This window comes from Gadus chalcogrammus, chromosome 3 (assembly GCF_026213295.1).
Source record: "Gadus chalcogrammus isolate NIFS_2021 chromosome 3, NIFS_Gcha_1.0, whole genome shotgun sequence".
Taxonomy (NCBI): domain Eukaryota; kingdom Metazoa; phylum Chordata; class Actinopteri; order Gadiformes; family Gadidae; genus Gadus; species Gadus chalcogrammus.
In genome coordinates, this window is record NC_079414.1 from 22,552,384 (window position 1) to 22,573,753 (window position 21,370).

At 44.7% G+C, this 21,370-nt stretch overlaps 1 protein-coding gene across 3 annotated transcripts in view; it reads left to right on the forward strand.

The window, feature by feature from the left end:
* Positions 1 to 21,370, forward strand: part of sorcs3a (sortilin related VPS10 domain containing receptor 3a) — an 81,536-nt gene that overhangs the window by 37,893 nt on the left and 22,273 nt on the right. For all 3 annotated transcript variants that reach the window (XM_056586780.1, XM_056586781.1, XM_056586782.1), the window contains exons 5-16: positions 3,468 to 3,541; positions 4,643 to 4,707; positions 6,057 to 6,175; positions 8,397 to 8,486; positions 8,771 to 8,950; positions 14,016 to 14,162; positions 16,538 to 16,640; positions 17,840 to 17,916; positions 18,145 to 18,236; positions 19,381 to 19,488; positions 19,875 to 19,992; positions 20,105 to 20,238. In XM_056586780.1, the coding sequence (XP_056442755.1) occupies positions 3,468 to 3,541; positions 4,643 to 4,707; positions 6,057 to 6,175; positions 8,397 to 8,486; positions 8,771 to 8,950; positions 14,016 to 14,162; positions 16,538 to 16,640; positions 17,840 to 17,916; positions 18,145 to 18,236; positions 19,381 to 19,488; positions 19,875 to 19,992; positions 20,105 to 20,238 (1,307 nt within the window). The remainder of the gene's footprint in view (positions 1 to 3,467; positions 3,542 to 4,642; positions 4,708 to 6,056; positions 6,176 to 8,396; positions 8,487 to 8,770; positions 8,951 to 14,015; positions 14,163 to 16,537; positions 16,641 to 17,839; positions 17,917 to 18,144; positions 18,237 to 19,380; positions 19,489 to 19,874; positions 19,993 to 20,104; positions 20,239 to 21,370) is intronic.

Consider the following 21,370-nt stretch of genomic DNA (forward strand, 5'->3'; position numbering starts at 1 on the left):
GGGATATTTAACGACTCAGAAGACTTTGAGGAAGCGGTGCAAACGCCAAGCTTTTAAATGGATGGGCAGATCTAGTGGATAGCTCCCTTAGGGAGGGCTGCCAGCTCCGACAGAAGGCAGCATTCAGATATAATGCTGAGTCACGGACACGTAGGTTACAACCCGACTGTTTAAATGGAGATGTATTCATCAAAACGGGGTCCGGCGAGTGCCCCTGACATGACAACCGGCTGAGACGAACCTCGTTGCCAACACACAGACCCCTTTGATTGACTCCCCAGACCAGCATTCCCACATTTATACTCAACACAGCAAACAGCAAACACGCCTGGTTAAGGTTCTTCCCCAAAGCACAACAAAAAACACTTGTTTGTTTTATTTCCGCTAGTTGCGTACCATACCGTAGGAGGTTTCACGGCTGATACCTTGTTCACACTACATGCGTCCGTCGACGGATGGGGGCTATTTGACGTATGTGTTTTTCCAGGTTTGTACTACAGCGATTACAGCGATTTCATTGGACAGTGTCCTTGCGTATGTTTGCATAACGCAGTCTGATTGGCCCGTCGGTGCCTGAAAAGTTGGAAGATTTCTAAACTTTTTGACTCGGTCCGACAGAGCAGTCGGACCCACAATGCACTTCGCGAGCGCCCCATGCAAAGTCAATGAGAGCCGTCGATGGACGGAGGTAGTGTGTGAACAAGGCGTGACTGCGTGGAGGCCACCGTCGAACTTATGGCATTGATGGGTGCTTATGGGAGACAAAGCCTTGTGAGACCCCCCGTTTCGCCTTTGATTCGCCGCCCTGCAGGGCGCACCGCGGACCGTGTTGGCTTTGATGGGCCATTTGGATTCGCACCAGACCGGCTCGCTGCATCTCACGGATCTCTTCTTAGGATCAATTATTTCTCCGATGAGGGGGGGAGGACGGAAAGTTCAAGCTGCGATGAGAGGGGGGGGGGGGGGGGAAGGTTCAAGCTGCGATGAGAGGGGGGGGGGGGGGGGGGGGGGCGGTATTGTTGCTCCCGTTGGAAGTGTTTGTGTACAAAGCCTTCTGCCGGCCCGTTCTCCAGTGGGCCCTCGGGGGGGCCCTGTTTATCCTGTCAAAACAAACAGGGCTCCCGGGGCCCTCGGCTCCTGAACCACCTCAGGGTCATGCTGTGAGTGGAAGCTGGGGTTTATCCATGCGTGAACGTTCACAAATCGCACGTAATTAAAAACTGTATGCGAAGTACGATTGTGAAATGCGCTATCCCATAGCGGTGTTCCGGTATTTAACACTGGAAAGCGCCTATCTTTTTTTTTTTTTGCTACATCGTTGTCGAATTTGGACGTTCAAAGAGCATTCCAGTGGCTACCTGCCCAACAGGCCCCTGCACAATCAACCTCAGCACTGTAAGCCAACTGCAATGGTTTCAAAACCCATCATTGACACATGGCTTTGTGAAACTGCAAGCTAAAATCGATGACAAAAAAAGACTTCAATTCCGTTTTTTTACCTCACTAAAACGTCCCCAAACAGCCATAGTGAATGGCTGTAGGCCTGGATTGCTGTGTGACTGGCTGGCTGTTTAACTGGGCGGCTGTTTAACTGGATGGTTGTTTAACTGGATAGCTGTTTAACCGGAAGGCGGTTTAACTGGATGGCTATTTCACTGAATGGCTGTTTAACCGGATGGCTGTTTAACCGGATGGCTGTTTAACTCAATGGCTGTTTACCTGGATGGCTGTTTAACCGGATGGCTGTTTAACCGGACACCGGGCGGGGCCGACCGGCAGCCTGCACCCTGGCCTCACTCGATGATGAATGGAGGGAAGGTGAAAGCTTGAAGCCTGGTGCCGACACCGCCCAGGCCTCAAGCTTCACCACGTCAGCGCCTTGATTAATGGGCAGAGAGGAGGGCTGGAGAGGGAGGCTGAGCGTGCCTGATGGCCTCCCCATGTCCAAAAAAGACTCAAGAAGGCTGGAGAAGTAAGCCCCCCTTCTCCACACCCTCCCGAAAGCACCATGGGCGTGGACCTTTTAAAGTGAGTGGCAAAGCCAAAGATCAGTGGAAGCAAATTACTCTTCTATTGGCTAAAGATTTTCTTACAGCTTTTTATCACTGCTGAGGCCACTTTGGATATTGCACGTGTGGTATGAGTTGTGAACGGTATTACGGAAGTGGAGTCGCGTTCTGGGGAATAATGCTGCATACATTGACCGGTGCATTTCGTCCAAGTATGCGTATAATATCATTTGGATGGTTGACACGTTTAGGTGTATTTCTGTATGTGAGTTCTAGGCATCATTAGATGAGGGATCAACCCAGTCCAATGGCTTTGTGGGTTGGAAGCAATTAACAACAGGTGGGAACAATATGAGATGGGGAACTGCATGGTCTCTGCAACATCAATCACTGTAATGGAAGGAAGCAGTGATCAATTTTTCGCTGGAGCATAAGGCAATGTTATTAAGCCTGCAAATTTAGGTCACTGGCACTATGGCAATTGTACATGCAAAAGTAGGTAATATATTGCTCTGTTTTTGTAGAAAGAACAAAGACACTGTTCCGTCGGCTATTAAATATGCAGCTTTCTTTTTCATCAATTTAGAGCCCTTTTCTCTTGTGTTAATGCCAGAAATAATAGATTCCAGTTTTTGGGTTGGTCAAGAAGAAAAAAATCTCAGCTTCAGTGTCTATTAACTATAAAACATGTTATTAGTGTTACCACATTAACTATAAAACATGTTATTAGTGTTCCCACATTAACTATGAAACGTGCTATTATTGTTCTGACATAAAATGTAAAACATGTTTTTATTGTTTAGACAGAATCTTACCATGGATAACTGTCGCATAACCAGCAGTTTTTTTTCAAGAGATCATGACGACATGTTTGGCTTCATCCTTGATGCCATTTTGGGAGCTATAAATCAAACAAACTACGAATAGAGAGAGCATTGACATCCCTGACTGGTAATATGGGGAGATAAAGATATCTGGAAATGTCTGGGAAGTGTCCCATTCTACAGTAGTTAGTATTATGTGGAGGGGAACATTGCTATTGAGACCCTGATGTATGAAATATACCCCAGAATATGATATTTCTTGGTATTTCTGCATAGAAGTCGTATCAGTTCCCTGTTGTCTTCGCAACCAGAATCTTTATAGAAATACATGTAGAAGGCATGAGGAGAACAACATATTCAGGTAGTTTAGCATTGCCTTAACAATAAGCTGTTAGTAATGGATGGCTACAACCTGATCTCCCCTGCAATAATCCATCCTTATGTCATTTGCTTGGGTGGGACATCATTATGACGTCTTTTGTGCAAGCAGCTTGCTTCCTGGGACCTCACTACTGCTATTGTCAAGCTTTGAGTCCTTTTTTTCCACGTTCCTTGTAAACAAGACAAGAAGAAATCAAACTGAATGAATTACAATTAAAGAGCTTTTCCTCTTGTTTCTCTTGTTGTCTTTCAGCTGTACAGCTCCATGGACTTTGGGAGGAAATGGCAGCTTGTTCACGAACACGTAACACCTAGCAGGTTCTACTGGTGAGTCATCTGCCTCTCTGTTCCCGCTCTGCTTCAACGTATATCCCATGCCTTCTGCATCTCCCCGCCTCGGTTCTGCCAATCGATGTGAACGTAATCTCTGCCTAAACCGAATTTTGAATTGTTATTTTATACATTTCACTGCATTTCATTGGCTTTGTACCTGAACTCTGCATAACGACAGTACGATTGAATCTAATCTAATCTAATCAAATGCAATGTTCCTCGGATCTCTGGGAAACACTGCATGTTATGTAGTAAAGTCCCATGTAACAGCCACTCACAGAATACATAATGTGGAACGACTCATGCCGGCTCCAAACCCTCGTTCCGGACTCCCTGATCTCCTTCAGGACATGTAAAATAATCAAGGCATGAGCTGCACAGCCTCCAGTTTGACTGCATTCAAACATCTGCTTCATTGGCCAACCAGGGACGGTGAAATGCTGCCGCAGTCCGAGCTGTGGCTTTCTGATGTAATCTGTGACCAGTGGAACTGCAACACCATGGGCATCCATTTTATTTGGCATCCTGATGGCAACTCACTGACCCCGTGCTGACCCTGCACCTACCAAAGCACGTTCCATTTGTGTTTATACAAATGTATATACAAATGTATTTTATCATTAAATGTAACATTTATTACATTTAATGATAAAAGAATAACAAATATATATATAATTTTGCACAGTTACCTCCACTTTCCCGTTCTGTCCCTCCACTTTTGTACAGTTACCTCAGAACTGTACTTTGGGTTTATTCTTCGTGTCTGATGTGTCAGAGCGATTATTTTGATGAAGACAAACCGTGTCTTCATTCCTGTACTTTTTTTTAGCTCCGCTAGGCTAACACAAGTCCTGGGAAGAGCTAGAGCGGTACACTTCGACGGAGAATCTCAAGCCTTCATCTTCTCCCACGTCCCTCTCCTCTGAGCTCCTCGCACCATCCACCTTTCCTGACACTTTGTTTCCTGCCTTTAACTTATTTTCTCTCCCCTCGGTCGCAGCAAAAAGAAAAAAGTCTGGATTTCTTTCTGCACTGCTTTCTCATTTCAGTGTTCCTGCCTCTGATCTATTGCTTTTCCTTGAATTCATAATGCAGGTCTGTGTCAGGTCTTGATAAGGAGCTGGATCTTGTCCACATGGAAGCTCACACGCCTGATGGAAGTAAGCCCTCATTAAACACGCACGCACACGCACATACTCATACATGTATGAACAAAAACGCACACACACACGCACACAAAAACACATGATCCCACACAGACTCAATCACACGCACACAAACCTGTATGATCACACACGCACATGCACAGTACACATGCGTAGATACACAATCCCTTGCATGTCATTTCCCCCCTCCCTCCCTTATCCTCACATCACATGTACAAACGTGAGGCAGAGTGTGAAAAGTGTGTGAGAGAGAAAAGAGCAAAAAACTAGAGAAAAAAGGGCATAGGAAATGAAATCAAGATAAAAGCAAGGAAGTCCACGAGACACGGCAGAGATTCCAATTCCGATGAGCTCACACCATGTCCCCGTGGAGTTGGAGCAGGATTATCCCCGCGATAAGTGCAGTGCATACTTGATTAATAAGGTCTTTCTGTTCATCCTCTCACGCACACGCCGGATATGTCGGCTCCGTAACTCCGGAGCACATTAACAGCGTGGCTTACATCCAGCGCACACCTCGGGTGCTGGAGGGGGTCAGACCAGCCTGGACTCTGGTCCTGGTGGACTTTACACACTCAATGTGTTGACTCTGTACATAAACAGAGCAGGCAGCAGCAGTATTTATGATGGTTTATTACCATTATCCCAGAATTATGTCAGGGCACCTTCTTGGTATTATTGAATGAGGTAATTGCTTAAATATAATCTCGCTCTCGCTCTCTCTCTCGCTCTCTCTCTCTCGCTTGCTCTTACCCTCTCTCTCTCTCTTTCTCTGTCTCTGTCCTTGTCTCTGTCTCGCTCTCATAATCACTCTCTCTCTTTCTCCATGTCCATGTTTCTCACTATGTCTAAACCGCTCTCGCTTGCTCCCTCTCTCTTTGTCTCTCTCTCACTCTCTCTATATCTCTCTCTCCCTCTCAATGTCTATGTCGCTCGCAATGGTTATGCCTCGCGCTCTCTCCCTCTCTCTCACTCTCTCTCTGTTTTTTTCCCCCTCTGTCTTTGTCTCTGTCTCGCTCTCATTATCGTTCTCTCTCTCTCTTTCTCTCCATGTCCATGTCTAAGCCTCTCTCGCTCACGCTCTCTCTATGTCTCTCTCTCTCTCTATGTCTCTCTCTCTATGTCTCTCTCTCTCTCTCTCTCTCTCTCTCTCTCTCTCTCTCTCTCTCTCTCTCTCCATGTCTATCTCCCTCGCTATGCCTCTCCTGGTCTCTCTCTTGCCTCACAGAAGGGGAAAGACACCCCCACAGTGTATAAATATTCATTCATTCGTGTTTGAAGCGTCCTGCTGCTTCAGTGCTATACAATTAAACAGCCGTGCTTGTCTCCTCACTGTCTGGCAGATGTTCAGTATGTCACATGCAGGGCTCAGATGTGCACAGAGAGCAACAGGAACTACCCCTTCCCGGGATACGTTGACATCAGCTCCCTGGTGGTCCAGGACGACTACATGTTCATCCAGGTAAAGGACCTGCCAGGACACATCCCCGAAAAGAAACAACAACTGTGTGTGCCGAGTGTGTAACCTACAGCCGGCAATATGGTGGAAAGGCAACTCTGTGCTGTTATTTTCAGTTTGAGTACATTGTTATCCACTTAATGCTGTAATGACTGGATAATAATTACAACTGGAAGCTTTTATCCAAGGCGTCTTACAATACCGTGAGCGCATATGACATGGCACGCCTCTACATTATCGTATTCATAAAAATAATACATTCAGGTACACTTGGATATAAAGTGAAAGCAATAATATTCAATATTCAACCAAATTATGTCTAATAGTCATGTTCTGAAACTCCAAGGATTGTCAAAGTATAGCTATCTTAATTGTTTATATTATAGTAAAAAAGGGGAAGTATTTGTCGTCAGCTCCTCAGAAAAAAAGTTGATGCCTGACATTGCCAGATGTTGTTTCCTAACTAACGTTCTTTCCAAATCAACACAGACTTTCAACACAACTTAGAAACAGGAGGCATTTTTACAAACTTCAAACGTCTTTTTGTCATCGAAAAAACAAGGCAGTTAGTTTTATGCTCTTCCATCTTCATAAACAAACCACACTGTATTGTGAAGTGTATAAAACTCAGCACTACATGACAGATCCTTTAAACTAAACCATGTTTTTGTCTTTTCTGCTTTCTCCGGTTCCCCTGCCTCCCTTAACTGTCATTTATCAGGTCTCAGGGGAAAAAGTGTTCACAAAGGTACACCCAGAGTATTTAGGGAGGCCTCGGAAAGAGCCAATATTAGAAGTGACAGAGGAACTAACAGAGCATGTGGAACTCACAAACAACATCACTAATATATAATACGAAGAAAAGTATATCTTGGTATGAACTATGTGTAGTTCTACCTACATTTATTTCTGTAAATATCATGAGTGGTACTTCAGATGAAGCGTATTTGTTTTATTCCTGACATTCGTAGTAACAGTAGTAGCCATAAAAACCATCTGGGAACAGTAGCGATAGAATAATTGCGCTTGCCTCTTTATTCTTATTGTTGTTGGGGACCAAGCACGGATGGTTTGAATGTGAGTTCAGCCATCACTCAGCCCGTGGACCACAGAGGGGCTATTAGAAAGCTACTTACCTGGACTACCGTAGGGCACCGGCGCCCCCGCACAACGCTACTTTGGACGGTTTAGACCGAGAATATAGACTGGTTCTCTCAGGGCACCTTTGTCATATATAATGGAGGTTTTCCAAGTAAACCTTAACCGCTCAACCTTAGCCTCCCCCTTTACAATCCCAGTGTCGCCCCTGCCTTTTCCCAAAGCGTCATGGATGAAGGAGCCAGGATTTTACGGCGGGGGTCACAGAATCCATCATCCAAATATCCTTATAGTGCACACCTTCCACCGCTCGTCCCCCCCCCCATCGATCTTCTGCTTCTCCACGCCACTGGGCGTCGGGGCGTTCCGCTACCCGCTGCCAGTGGGCTGGGTTCCTCCCTCCCACTGTTCCCACTCTCTTCAGCTAGGGGAAGAGCTGGGAGGGCTGTGGTTTTCATTTGAACTCGGTCTGTGCACTAAAGTAAAAAGGGGTTGATTGGCTTTTTGAAAAAAAGCTATATTTAGGAAAAAATATATTGAAATAATATTTAAAAGGGATAAAAAAAAAAAGAGATCAATTACGTAATACAATTTTCGCCGTCTTCTGTTTCATGTGTTGGTTTGCGAGGGTGTTTGTGAGCGCGTAGGTGGAGAGGCTCCGACCACAACTTTTTGTTTGGCTAGCATAGCCAAACAAAACCCCGTTCAGCCCTGGGTTTTAGTGCTGAATGAGCTAACAGCTATCTGCCTCGGGAGTGTTTACACAGGGCCTAAACCATTAAGGATGGCTTTCCTCGAGACAGGACTCAAGCATTGGTTAGGTGACTTAAAGATTTATCTTGACAAAGAATAATGAGGTTATTGATTGTCCAAGAAGATATTTACCATCTTCTAACTGGGGAGACCGTTGCGAGTGCATTGACACCCAGGGAACGAGGACAGCCTCCTCTGAATACCCAGCCCCCCAGACGTTTGGTAAAGCCCAGGTTTAGTGGCAGAGACAGGCTTCACCCAGCCCACATTGAGTGTATTGAGTGCCAGATAACACAATGAAGATGAAGGATATCTAGTTGATTTAATGGAACTCAACTTTGTATTTGTATTTCTTTCATGCGTTGCAATGCAGGTTCCTACATCTGGCCGGGCCAAATACTACGTGTCCTATAAGAGAGATCCGTTCCTACAGATCAAACTTCCCAAATACTCCCTGCCTAAGGTAAGATGCACAAAACCAGGGTTAAAACTTTCGGATTACCAGTATTGGTAAATAATGTCTTTAAAAATTAAGTTTGATTCAGCTGCGCGTGATCTGACGATTGAATTTTACTTCAAGCTATTTCACTGAGCCTTTTTTCATTCAAAGTCATTAAAAACTTTCTCTCTCTCTTTCTCTTTCTCTTTCTCTTTCTCTCTCTCTCTCTCTCTCTGTCTCTGTCTCTGTCTCTGTCTCTGTCTCTGTCTCTCTGTCTCTCTCGTTCACCTCTGCCCCCCCCCTGACAGGATTTGCACATTGTCAGCACTGATGAGAAGCAGGTGTTTGCTGCGGTGCAGGAGTGGAACCAGAATGACACCTATAACCTTTACCTGTCTGACACCAGAGGGATCTACTTCACCCTGGCCATGGAGAATGTCAAGACCACCCGTGGAATCGGTGGAAACCAGATGCTGGACCTGTATGAGGTGAGGGGACGGTGGACTCGTGTGTTTTATCATCCCCTGGGCGGACGTGGGACTGACGTGACGACACGTTGGACACACACATTGAACATAGACCTTAGTACACTTTAAAGATGCACACACACACACACACACACACACACACACACACACACACACACACACACACACACACACACACACACACACACACACACACACACACACACACACACACAGTATTATTAGTGTTGACTTATTTAATTTATTGTTTGACATGCACTATACTGCTGTAAGTATTGGTAGGTCCTTCTTTGTGTGTGTGTGTGTGTGTGTGTGTGTGTGTGTGTGTGTGTGTGTGTGTGTGTGTGTGTGTGTGTGTGTGTGTGTGTGTGTGTGTGTGTGTGTGTGTGTGTGTGTGTGTGTGTTTGTGTGTGCGTCAACATCTTCAATCCACTTACTGAACAAGTTCCCTCTGAATAACTCTGACCTTTGTGTGTCGACGCCTGACTCTTCTAATGCCGGTGATCCCCAATCCCCTCCTCACATAAAACAGACTGCTTTGCTGTTCTTCCTGGGGGGGGGGGGGGGGGGGGGGGCGTGGCCCAGTTAACTGTCCTTTGCCCCTGTCTCTGAATCACAGACACAGCGTCTATCATCTCGCTGTCAGCCGACGATGCATAAAACATGTGCTTAATTAGGTTGGCGACCGGGCACCCCCGGACTTGTAACGACCTTGTTAGATTAACGGCGCGCCGTGTGGTCACATTAGCATTCATATCAGGAAAGAGCAACACACTGTCCCCTGCTTGGATCAGTTGATCACTCACAGACTGGCAGCTGCCATTGATTGGACAGTGACAGTTGCGCAGTAAATAAGAAGGACATTACTTCAGGGTACTGCACTTTGTCTACATGATGGAGGGGTGGGTGTGTATGTGTGGGTTTGTGTGTGTGTGTGTGTGTGTGTGTGTGTGTGTGTGTGTGTGTGTGTGTGTGTGTGTGTGTGTGTGTGTGTGTGTGTGTGTGTGTGTGTGTGTGTGTGTGTGTGTGTGTGTGTGTGTGTGAGAGAGAGTGATTGTGTGTGGGGGGCGGGGGGGTTGTGTGTGTGTGTGGGTGAGAGTGATTGTGTGTGTGTGGGGGGGGTTGTGTGTGTGTGTGTGTGTGTGTGTGTGTGTGTGTGTGTGTGTGTGTGTGTGTGTGTCCTTGTTTGCATTTGTTTGGCTATGTGTTCTTCTGTATGCAGGATGTTAATGTCTGTGTGTTTGTGTATGTGTGTCCTTGTTTACATAAGTTTGCCTATGCGTTCTCCTGTATGCAGGTTTTTTTTTCTGTGTGCGTGTGTGTGTGTGTTCTTGTTTGCATAAGTTTGTCTATGTGTTCTTGTGTATGCAGGCTGGTTTGTGTGTGTGCCTGGCACAGGAATACACGGTGAATCACACTTAAAACTAGAAAGGAGGTTCTGTCCTTTCTTTCCCTGGGTCCACTGCAAGGCGAGGACTATTTCCTCCCCCTCGTATTGCTGTTGGATCCTGAAATACTGCACTACAGAGACCCATTGTGTTCTGCGGGCCAAACTGCCAGAAACAATAAAGATGCAGGAACAGTTTCCTTTAGGTCCTGTTCTCCAATTCCTCTGTGTTCCCCCAAGGCAATCGGTGCCTCTTTATCTTCTCTTTGTATCTTCTCCTCTTTATCCGGTCCAATCAATTGTGCCGGCTCCCCGATCGAAATCGCACAAAGCCACTATCCAGATGTGAGAAAAATGAGCCGCCGTCAATATCAATCGCGTGTGATTAGCAAGCATTGTACTTAAACCATTTTCAATATGAACCCCCATTTGGCAGGTGGTTTTGACTTTCCACAATTATATACGCTCAGCTTGTTGCTGCAACATCACAGCAGAAATCGATGCCCTCCCTCTTTTTGTCAGTAGCTGTAATTATTAAATATTATTAAACGATTAAAGGATTGTGGCGCATCATGTTGGTGGTGATGTGTACGGCAAACATCTTCCTGTCCCTGTGAAGCCCCCAGATGATTGACGGCCCTACTCTGGAGAACGGTGCCACCCTGAGGGGTTCCATCAGACCCCATGGACCCGTCACTTATCATGACAACATTATGTACGGTATGCTCATGTCTGATATGGGAAGGGAAGGGTGTATTATACCACTGGTTCTCCATTGGTCTGGCCCTGGGAGCCACCTTCTCCCATGGTCATTAAGTCCCGACCCACTTTTATACAATTCAAATCAAGCACATTTTTTTCTCAGAAACGGGCCAGTAAACTCAACACAATGTCAGCAATTTCAGCCTAACTGTTTTTATCCCTAGATTCAAAACACATTACTATAGCAATAAAAAATAGAAGAAATAGAAGAAAAAAAGAAAAAGAAAAGTTGTGATACATAAATATTTTTGTATTTTGAATTTTTTGACCACATACTACATTTAGAACAAGTGGGTGGCGACCCAGCAGTTGAGAAACACTGTATTAATCCATCATCTGACTGGTTTGCAAACAGACCCGATCCACCAACTCTCAGTCAAACAACACCTACAGTGTCTGAAGAAGATGAGCATGGCTCTGAAAAACATTATCGTATGTTGATTTCTTCTGTACAATGTGTGAGCAAGATATTGAAATACACCAGCCAACACAAATCGCCATTGTTCCTGTCTTTCTTCTATGCAAACTTGAAGTTAGTTCACTTGATGACATTTACATTTACATTTAGGGCATTAGCAGCCACCTTTATCCAAAGCGACGTACAACAACAACATTCATGCACACATTCACAGACGGCGGCGTCAACGACAAAAGGGCGACAGGCAGCTCGTCAGGAGCAGTTAGGGTGAGCTGTCATGCTCAGGGACACCTCAACACTCAGCTAGGAGGAGCCAGGGATCTAAATGCCAACTTTCCTGCTACAAGTCAAGCCACTTACCTCCTGAGCTAAGCCTATTTGATGAGTTTCAATTTTATTTTATTTTTTTACATTTACAGTGGCTTTTCATTTCCGAAAATAAATTGGAGCCCCATTCGGGCCTCCTTTCAGGCTGTCGTTGTTGGTCTGACAAACAGTTTATGTTCAATTAGTTTGACTTATTTTAGTCTGTTGAAAAGCAAAATTCAACTAATTATGATTACGAATGATGAGTTCATCCCTTGTGTTAAAGCAACCATTACATCCAGAAGAGCTGAACTCATTGTTTGCAGCTATTTATTCATAAAGCATGTGAATCCTCAATTCTGTAAGGCTCTTTCCACACAAGCATTATATGTATTAAATAACGTAGAAATAATTTATATGATGTGAAATGTCTCAAAGTAACTGGCAGGAGTGTTATAATTATACATAATTTATTCCCTATTCACTGTTATACAATATATTTTGACACAATGGAACAATTTGAATCGCTCAAAACATTTGTAAGAACTGACAACAGCAAAGTCTTATTTGAACCAAATCCTTCAGTTTGACAGTGATACAGATAATTGTAGCTGTCTTCCCATTATGGAAGAAAAACTAAAAGCCATGACCACTGTTCAACAATGCAGTCGTGTGGGATCTCTTTCACACCACGGCATAACGTTTTTGCAGACACATATGTGATCCAAATAATGTTATAAGTTAATTGCTCCTTCCGCTTGACATGTGAAGTTGCATGTGTAGTTTTTCATTGACTTCAATTTGCCTGCCCTCATCAAAGAAACTCGGCGATGACAGTAACCGTCAGTTTGTTGTAGTGCGGGCAAGGCGACAGCAGAAGTCTCTGGAAGAGGGGCAAACCAAGCACCTCTTGTCAATGTGGCCGCCTCATCCACCTATGTGGCCCTTGCAGGCTTCCATATTTATAGATGTCAACTTTATTATGCCTTAACGTCTTACTTTTTATATCCCTTGGGGTATGCGGGCGTTGCAGAGGGTGTCTTCTTCTATTCCCGGTTACACCTGGTTACAATGATTGCCATGAAGTGCAGACACACCTTGACAGCGCTCTGTCAACAGTAGAATCCCCCTGTTAATACTGCGTGTGGCAGTGGCGGGACTCATCTCTGCCACACCGTGACTTCAGACGGGGGGCTTGGAGGGATCAATACGGACATCCTCCGTTTCATCCTGCTGTAGATGGGCAAAAATATTCCGGTGTTTGCAAACGAAAGTGGCATATTGGGGCTGAAGCCTGGTTTTTCCACACACCCACGTGTGTGTGTGTGTGTTTGTGCATGTGTGTCTGTGTGTGTGTGTGTGTGAGTGTGCGTGTGTGTACGTTTGTGTGTTTTAGTTTGTTTGTGTGTGGTTGTGTGTGTGTGTGTGTTTGTGTGTGTTTCTATGTGTGTGCGTGTGTGTTATGAGGCAGGTCTCTAGGATAAATAATTACCACGGTGATTGACGGATCAGGTCGATGAATAGGGGGGGATCCCTCATTAGCCCTGTCCGTCCCCAAACAGCGATTTTTTTCTTATTTTGATGACAATGTCAAAAGCGTCGCCTATTAGTGCCACTTACACTGACAGACACCTTTGGGGAAGGGAAGGCATGCCACTGTAGCCTTTCACCATGACAACCGCTTGATGTGGAGCCACGGCCGTCAGCATGGACATCCCACTCCGGCGCGCTGCTCCCTGGGCCGGACTGGAAATAAGTAGTTCCTGAGAGACAGTAGGCCCGGGATTACAGTCTGCCACCGGAGCCAACGCAGGGCATGAGACCGGAGAAGGACTCTGCAATGCTTGTCAACGACTTTTGAATGCACTCCGCGTAAGAAATGGGATTTGTCGTGTGCCGAAACGAAGCCCGCATTTTCTCTCGGCAGAGCCTTTATGTTTTGTGAAGATTATGCATATTGTCTCTGTGTAGACTGGGTGGGCTGTGAAAGTGTGCGAGGGGGATAGATTACCCCCTTTAAAAAACGAAATGGTGCAACCCGTTTTGTGTATAACAACACATTTAACATTTCAATTAGCAAGACGTGGGTCTGTGAGGCTTATGTTGACTTTGACTTTCCCACATCCTCCCTGATGTTAGCCAGTGATCAAGCCACCGATATGAAGCCTGTCGTCACTCTGTCTGTGTGCTAGGTGGCTGGTGTGACCGGCATGCTGATCGCGAACAGGAGGCACGACAGCCAGGTGAGGACCTACATCACCTACAACAAAGGACGGGAGTGGAGGCTTCTGCAGGCGCCTTCCACGGACATCGCCGGAAATGACATCCACTGCATACTGGTACGTATTAACACCATAACCGCCCTGATGCGTGGAAGTTCTTCATCTTGATGGCTTGTCATCTCTGTTAGATATGCAATGTTTAATGCAAGGCACCGAGCCAATTGTTAAACGCTTTCATAGTTTGAGTCATGTGTAAGACTGACCTCCTCCACGTGTGTAGGCGGGAGAGCTCTCAGGATTCAAATAACTAAATAACAGGTTTTGGTTCGCTTTCAATGGCTGTGCAACTGCGAGACGCAAACTGACTTTGTGTCGCAATGCGTGTGGGAGGTGTGAGGTTTTTTTTTGGGGGGGAGGGGGGGGTGGTTCTCGGAACACTGACTGGGATATGAGACATGACACTGCCACAGAACCTTCTGGTAAACAAAGAGCGCTACGAGGATGGCCAGCGTGTTTTATTTGTAGAATATTTTAGAGGCAGGCTTGAAGGCCTTATTGAAATCACTATCGGTCAGCCTTGACCAATGCTTTGAGACTACCAGCTAGTTGCAAAGTTACCCACTGCAACTTTAAGACAATGTGTCTGTCTGTAAACTTCATTCGGAAGCGCTTTTATTTTTGTATAGCAGCTATCACTGCACATAACGATCAGAACATTTAAAAGCCCTAAATGCCCACTAAATGCCCCTAAATGTAAATGAAGAGGGAGATAATGTAGACACAAATGGTGCACGAATTATAGCGTGAAGGGAAAATAAATGAAAACCAAAGAAAGACGTCGTAAGGAAGCATATGAACAAGCAAAAGCTTGCTTATGAAACAACTTATGGACAACAAGGTAGTAACTCTCTAGACAATGTATTTTCAATGCAGGGTCTGATTCATACTACTGCAGAAGACAAATAAACGTCTCATACCCAATATATACGTCTGTGGATTTAATGCCATATCTTGAGTCAGACAACATTGTGTCCAGATAGACACTATTGTATGCAGAAGTGAGCACCGTTAAAGGTGGTTGATATAGATTGCATGAAAATAGGGGCTGCCAGTTTAAAGCATGAGGGCCACTTAATCAACACACTTAATATTAAATGCAGAATGCAAACGGGGCCGCTCTTAGAATTTATGAGAACGGACCTCTAGATATAAACATTTATCATGAGCGCTGGCCGGTGCTACATTAAATCAGCCGTCGCTGCTAGACATCAACCACGGGGTAGCGAGCTTTATACTGATGGCAGGCGATGGTCAAGATTACAGCTGTAAACAAATGTTAAAATAATATTATACCCGGTTTGCTTTTTGAGTCACCCTTCTCGGTTGGTGACTATTGAAACCCTAACAAACAAATAAAACAGTGTACCACATCGTCAGGCTTGAATCCTCCTTGTATATAACGCCACCAGTGTTCACTGTTTCTTAGTCCATTATTTTCATCTTCGTCTTACTTGGCTTCATTGTTGGCTGCCGTTCATGTCCGAAGGCGTCTTCTGCCCGTTGTTCTCTGATGCAACAGACTGCTCGGCCCCAGCGGTTGGGGAGGTGGGCTAAACAAGAAGGAAAGCCACTAAACTGCGATGATGAATGATGCCCTCTTGCACCAACAGCGAGAGATAGATAATTTGCTGTATTCTGGAACGACTGCAGTGGCTGCTTCTTAAGACAGCCTTGCATAACACACGGAAGAATGACGACAACAGAGCCAACAACATCGGCGATAGCTAATAAGGACCTCATAATGTTTAGGAGTTGACTGGCAGAATGTGGCGTTCCGGCCCACAGGTTTACCCTGATGCTGCGTTTTTCTGACATTTTAATTACTGTTGCCGGGTTTTTAAATATCCTGATCAGTCACCATGTCCTCTCTGCCCAGCTCTACTGTCACGCAATCAGCCGCTATGATGAGCATCACTGCCCTCTCTCACTGTCTCTCTCTCTCGCTCTCGCTCTCTCTCGCTCTTTCTCTCGCTCTTTCTCTCACTCTCTATTTACCCCCTCTCTCTTTCTATTTCCCTATCTCTCTCTCTCTCTCTCTCTCTCTCTCTCTCTCTCTCTCTCTCTCTCTCTCTCTCTCTCTCTCTTAGGTACATGCATTTATGCAAATTCCATTGCTGATTGTTTTTAATGACAGATAAAATGCAATTAACACAAGTCACAGGTGACATTTGGATGCTTGAGACTAATGCAATTAGCTTGGTTGTATTTTGTGCGGTATGTATACATTTTTCATCCTTAACTCATATTTAATAAATGGTTAAATGGGATAAACTGAAGTGAATGCTTTTTTATCGACCGAAGTGCCAGGGAACAGCCCGGGTAATTTCCCATCATGATGTGTTTTCTTGTAGCGTCTCTACAGTGTTTGTCTGTATTTTTCAAAGCTTTCCTCCCAAAGTGCTGTGTATTGAGGACAGCTTTTCTTCCTTTAGCCTTTCTGCTCACTTCATCTGCAACTGCAAACGTCAGAGAACCCCTACTTGTCAGGAACAATCTCCACCAAAGGCTCGGCGCCGGGAATTATAGTTGCCACAGGTGAGATGGAGAAATCCATTATCTCTGGTAAATTCTCAATAGCACCACTCAACACAGGCCAAATGGCTTTTCACAACAGATATGCTGGCTGCTACTGAAAATGCGTCATTTTACCCTTTGGTCATTGAATGTACCTTGCCTTGACTAAAACATGTCGATCATGATTTTGGACAAACATCAATGTTTGAGAGAGATATGGCTATTGCGCTTACTTTTGCAAGGCCAAATACAACCAAAAAACAGGGTTACAGATACAAACACACATATACCATATTTAGTGAGTGCGGTTAATTTATTCTTTGCATCGTGTCCCAAGTGGGAATTGAGCACCTAACCCTGGCAGTATTTGTGTTTATTTTGTTCCCCTTAGTGCATAAGGATGTGTTCTACTTAGTTGCATCATTGCAGTATTTACCTATATTTAGTCCTGTCCTCCCCTCGTCACCCAAACTGCTCCTCAGCTTGCGTTTTGCTTCGTCTCACTTCACTTCACCTCCATTATTTCACAGCAACATGGGAAGGCACCAATCATTGCCGCAGGAGCCATTCTCCAAAGTCGTATATTAGATTGAACTCGTAAAAATATATTGAGATAACGTCGAGGGAAATTGACAGAGATTAAAAATAGTGTGGGTGCGTCGATGTTCCTAATGCAGGTGTGTGGGTCTTTGATTAATGGTGCGAGGCGACGAAATTGAAGAGCCTGTTGGTGTCTGTGGAGCACTGACACGCGATGAGGAATAGACGACTCTGAGCGCTGTGTGTTTTTGATAAATGAATGTGTCCGTGCGCACGGTAATATGTGTGAATTGATAGGCATCTCCGTTAAGAGCTTTGCATGGGTGAGTTTTTAAATCCATTGCCACCCAAAGTCTTTGTAGCGGGGCATGTGCCTTTTCTCGTTCCCTGCTCCGCCTTTGGGGTGTAGCATGGTGAAGATGTCCTCTCGCTAACATGACAAACACTATTGCACGCCTGTTTACTAGGCTGTCGCCGCCGAGACATAAGAATCAACGGGGGTAGGCGACATGGCTGTATGATATCAGGAGGGCTGTTTTGATTGCTCCGGGGGAGAGATTGCCTGAGAGATTCTCATATTGTGTAAAATCTCACATTCGTCACAATATTTGAGTTGTCTCTGATTAAAATTACACCTATTCTGCAAACAAAACAATGCACTTATGCAAATTTAATTGCAGGAAATATCGGGGCAGAGTTGTCCTACAACAACGTCGGTATGTTTATTTCATCCGATGCGGGCAACAGCTGGAGACAGGTAAGCTTGAGTAATCCACTATAATCAAATTGTCTGTTGCATGTGCGTTCAAACACGTGAGTTTCGACATATGTACAGTATATAAATAGATCTTGGAACAGGAAAACAATGTGTTGTTTCTGTATGTGCATGTTTAGGAATCGCATGTCTTTGTGCAGTTCGTCAAACAAGGATCACCATGTGTGGTTTCTGTATGTGTATGATAAGAAATCACATGTCTTTGTGCAGATCTTCGAAGAGGAGCATAACGTGTGGTTCCTAGACAAAGGAGGAGCCCTCGTGGCGGTGAAACAGCCATCAGTACCAACGAGACACTTATGGTGAGTCCCCATTCTATGTTGAAGCCAACTCGTATTAACACCCACGACGTTTGGCAAAGCACATGCATGCTTGTGTATATATGTGTGCGTTTCCCTTAACGACTACAGTACATGTTTATGATAACATGTTACTTTCACTTTGCCAAATTGGTTGCTTGCCTTTCTACTGAGTGCAGACTAATCCAAGTGGGACCAGATCTGTTTGCCAGAAACTTCTGTAACAGTTTGGAAATGAGTTTTAGAACTAGCGAGGTGTAGCCTTCTGGGTTTTAGTCCCCAAACCAATTTAAGTGCTACGAAACAGAGATAGATAAGAGGGAGGAAAAAAAAGGGCTCTTGGTTGCCTTTTAGGCCGTCAGTCGTCTTTGTTTCAAAGATGTCTGGCTAAAACATTCCCCTGGCCTGAATCTTCATCATGGATGCATGTCAAAGCTTTTCTTTGTCAACGCTTTTAGCCCGATGAAAGTTGTAGTGCTGGTGGTTTTCTGAGGGCAACAAGGGAGAAGAAAAAGGACACTTTCTCATCGTTCCAGACAAAGAAGTGTGCACCGTTTCAAACAATGTCATACCCTGGCGCGGAAGAGTTGTTCAGTCTGTTGTAACATGTGGATAAGCTGTCAGAATCAATACTAGGATTCCCATAGATGAAAGCTATCCACTGGTTGTTTTTTTCGGTTGGTCTCTCTGCAGTGAAACATGAAACAATTCTGTTCTTGTCTGTTGTTATGTAACCCAGTCCCAATCCTCTTTTTCCCTGCTGAAAGCCTGACGCGTCCTCCGTTCATGTTATATGGAGACCATTTTCTGTATTATTGCTCTGCTACTGACATGGCTCTCTTCTTTTTATTCCACGCCTCTAAAACTCGGGGCTAATTGCTTGGGCCTCTGCTTTCACTTTGCCACTAAAACTCTCCCTGCGACCTCAGTGAAATAAAAACAGAGTGTGTGCGAGCGTCTGTGCGCGTGCGCGCCCAATGTGTGTGTGTCATGCGTGTGTGCGTGCGACTGCCTGTGCATGCGTGTGCCGACCGTCGGTAAACCGGTGGATAACTTTGAGAGAAGGTTAACAGAGAACGGAAAACGCATTAGCAGGGTTGGCTTTTTCGGAGGCTGAAGGTGACGCCTCTTTCTCTCTCTTCCACAGGATCAGCTTCGACGAGGGCAGACAGTGGACCCGTCACAGCTTCTCCATGGTGCCGCTGTTTGTGGACGGCGTGCTGGTGGAGGCCGGGGCGGAGAACCAGATCATGACGTAGGGACCTCTCTGTCTGGTTGCTCTGTGTTGTGTGTGTGTGTGTGTGTGTGTGTGTGTGTGTGTGTGTGTGTGTGTGTGTGTGTGTGTGTGTGTGTGTGTGTCGTATGAAGCTGTTTGAAATAAACGCCCTGGGGGTGAAATCTGTTAAGTGCATGTGCACAAGATTAAATACCGTTTTGGGAGGTGATTTAGGTGTAAAATAGGGGTAAAATTAACATAATAGACAATCTGTCAAACACGGTGTGTAAAACCTCAGTTCGCCACTAAAAGACTATTGATTGAGGATCATGTCTAAAATCTCATTGTGTATTGTGATCGTACAGTGGTAGTTTGATTGCTGAGGTGTATGGGGAATAATCACTTTGTGTCTTTACATCGTACAGATTCTTTGGCCACTTCAGCCACCGGTCTGAGTGGCAGCTCATTAAAATCGACTACAAGTCGGTCTTCAGCAGGAGATGTACTGAGGAAGATTACCAAACTTGGCACCTGAATAATCAGGTAATGTGAACCATGGATCCCCATAACCTGCCTGTGGTTCCGTGGCCTCAGTGCCCATCAGATGGACGTTAACTACTTTGGTTTTGAGCGATGCAATTTGTCTTGGTCAAAGGGAGAGCCGTGCGTGATGGGGCAAAAACAGATCTACATGAAACGCAGGCCTGGGAACTACTGTATGCTGGGAAGGGATTACTCCAGAGTTCTCTCTACGGAGTCTTGTATCTGCAAAGCACACGACTTTGAATGGTGAGTGATTCATTTGATGTCGGTTTGGTTTTCATTGGAAGAGGAGATGTCCTGTAATTTTGTGAACTGTAAAAGGCATTTATCCAGATTAACATACAATACTTGGATTTAATCCATTCGGTAGAGTAGGAGTGTGAGGTTTCGAACTGATCTCGTATTTTGAATTCATTTTTTTTCTATTGAAGTGAATGTAACGCTTTGAAAACTATGTTCATAATTGTGTTGAGAAGATGCGAGGGAGCTAAATTTCCATTTGTATGCTAATCCTGAGCTTGTTGTGCTATTGTTTTATCTAACAAAGACAGGGAACAATGAAAAAACTCGTCAAATATATAGCAGTTATTTAGGTGACATAATAGAAGGAGGACCCATCAGTATTAATTGGTTTTAACATGAACGGTTAAACTTCAACCAATAAAATGGGCTGTATATCTATTTCTAGTCACTGTGCCAAAATGTTTAGACATTTACCGACATAGTCAAATTTTATGAAACATTCATGACGTACATTAATGATAAGTATAATAGAGTAAGAATTAGCAGACAAATATTGGAAGCAAAGTTGTGAACACAGACTTCTTTAAATTGAACTCTGGACTTTTCGCTGTGTCAGGTTATTTTCTCCCCGAACAATTTCCTCCCCAATCAATCATTCTGAAATAAGTTTTCGGTTTTCAGGTTCCAGTATTTTGTTGTTATTACTCCAATTTGTCTCTTGCACAACAAACACCTCATTCCTCGTTAGATATATTAACCTATGCAGATAGGGTGCTGTAGGGGACCTGTAATTAAAAAGCCGTTCATTTCTTCACCTCTGCCATAAACAGGTTTGGCTTTTTGTTATAGCCCGGCAAACGCTGAATCAATGTCATAGTTAGAGAGATAAAGCAGGAAGGCTGTGGTAGCCTATAGAAAGAAACTCCTCTCCACATACTGTTAGGGAACAGTTGTCAACAGTGTGTCCCTAATCAATACCTTATAATGATGTTCCTCCATGCAAGACAGCCCCGTCGGACCCAGTTATGAGGAGATGGAGGAGATAGAATAAATAGAAGAAAACAACCAAACGAAGGCACTGTGTTACAGTGTGTCTCCTTTCCCCCAGAGCCAGCGCTGATTATTCACTGTGGTC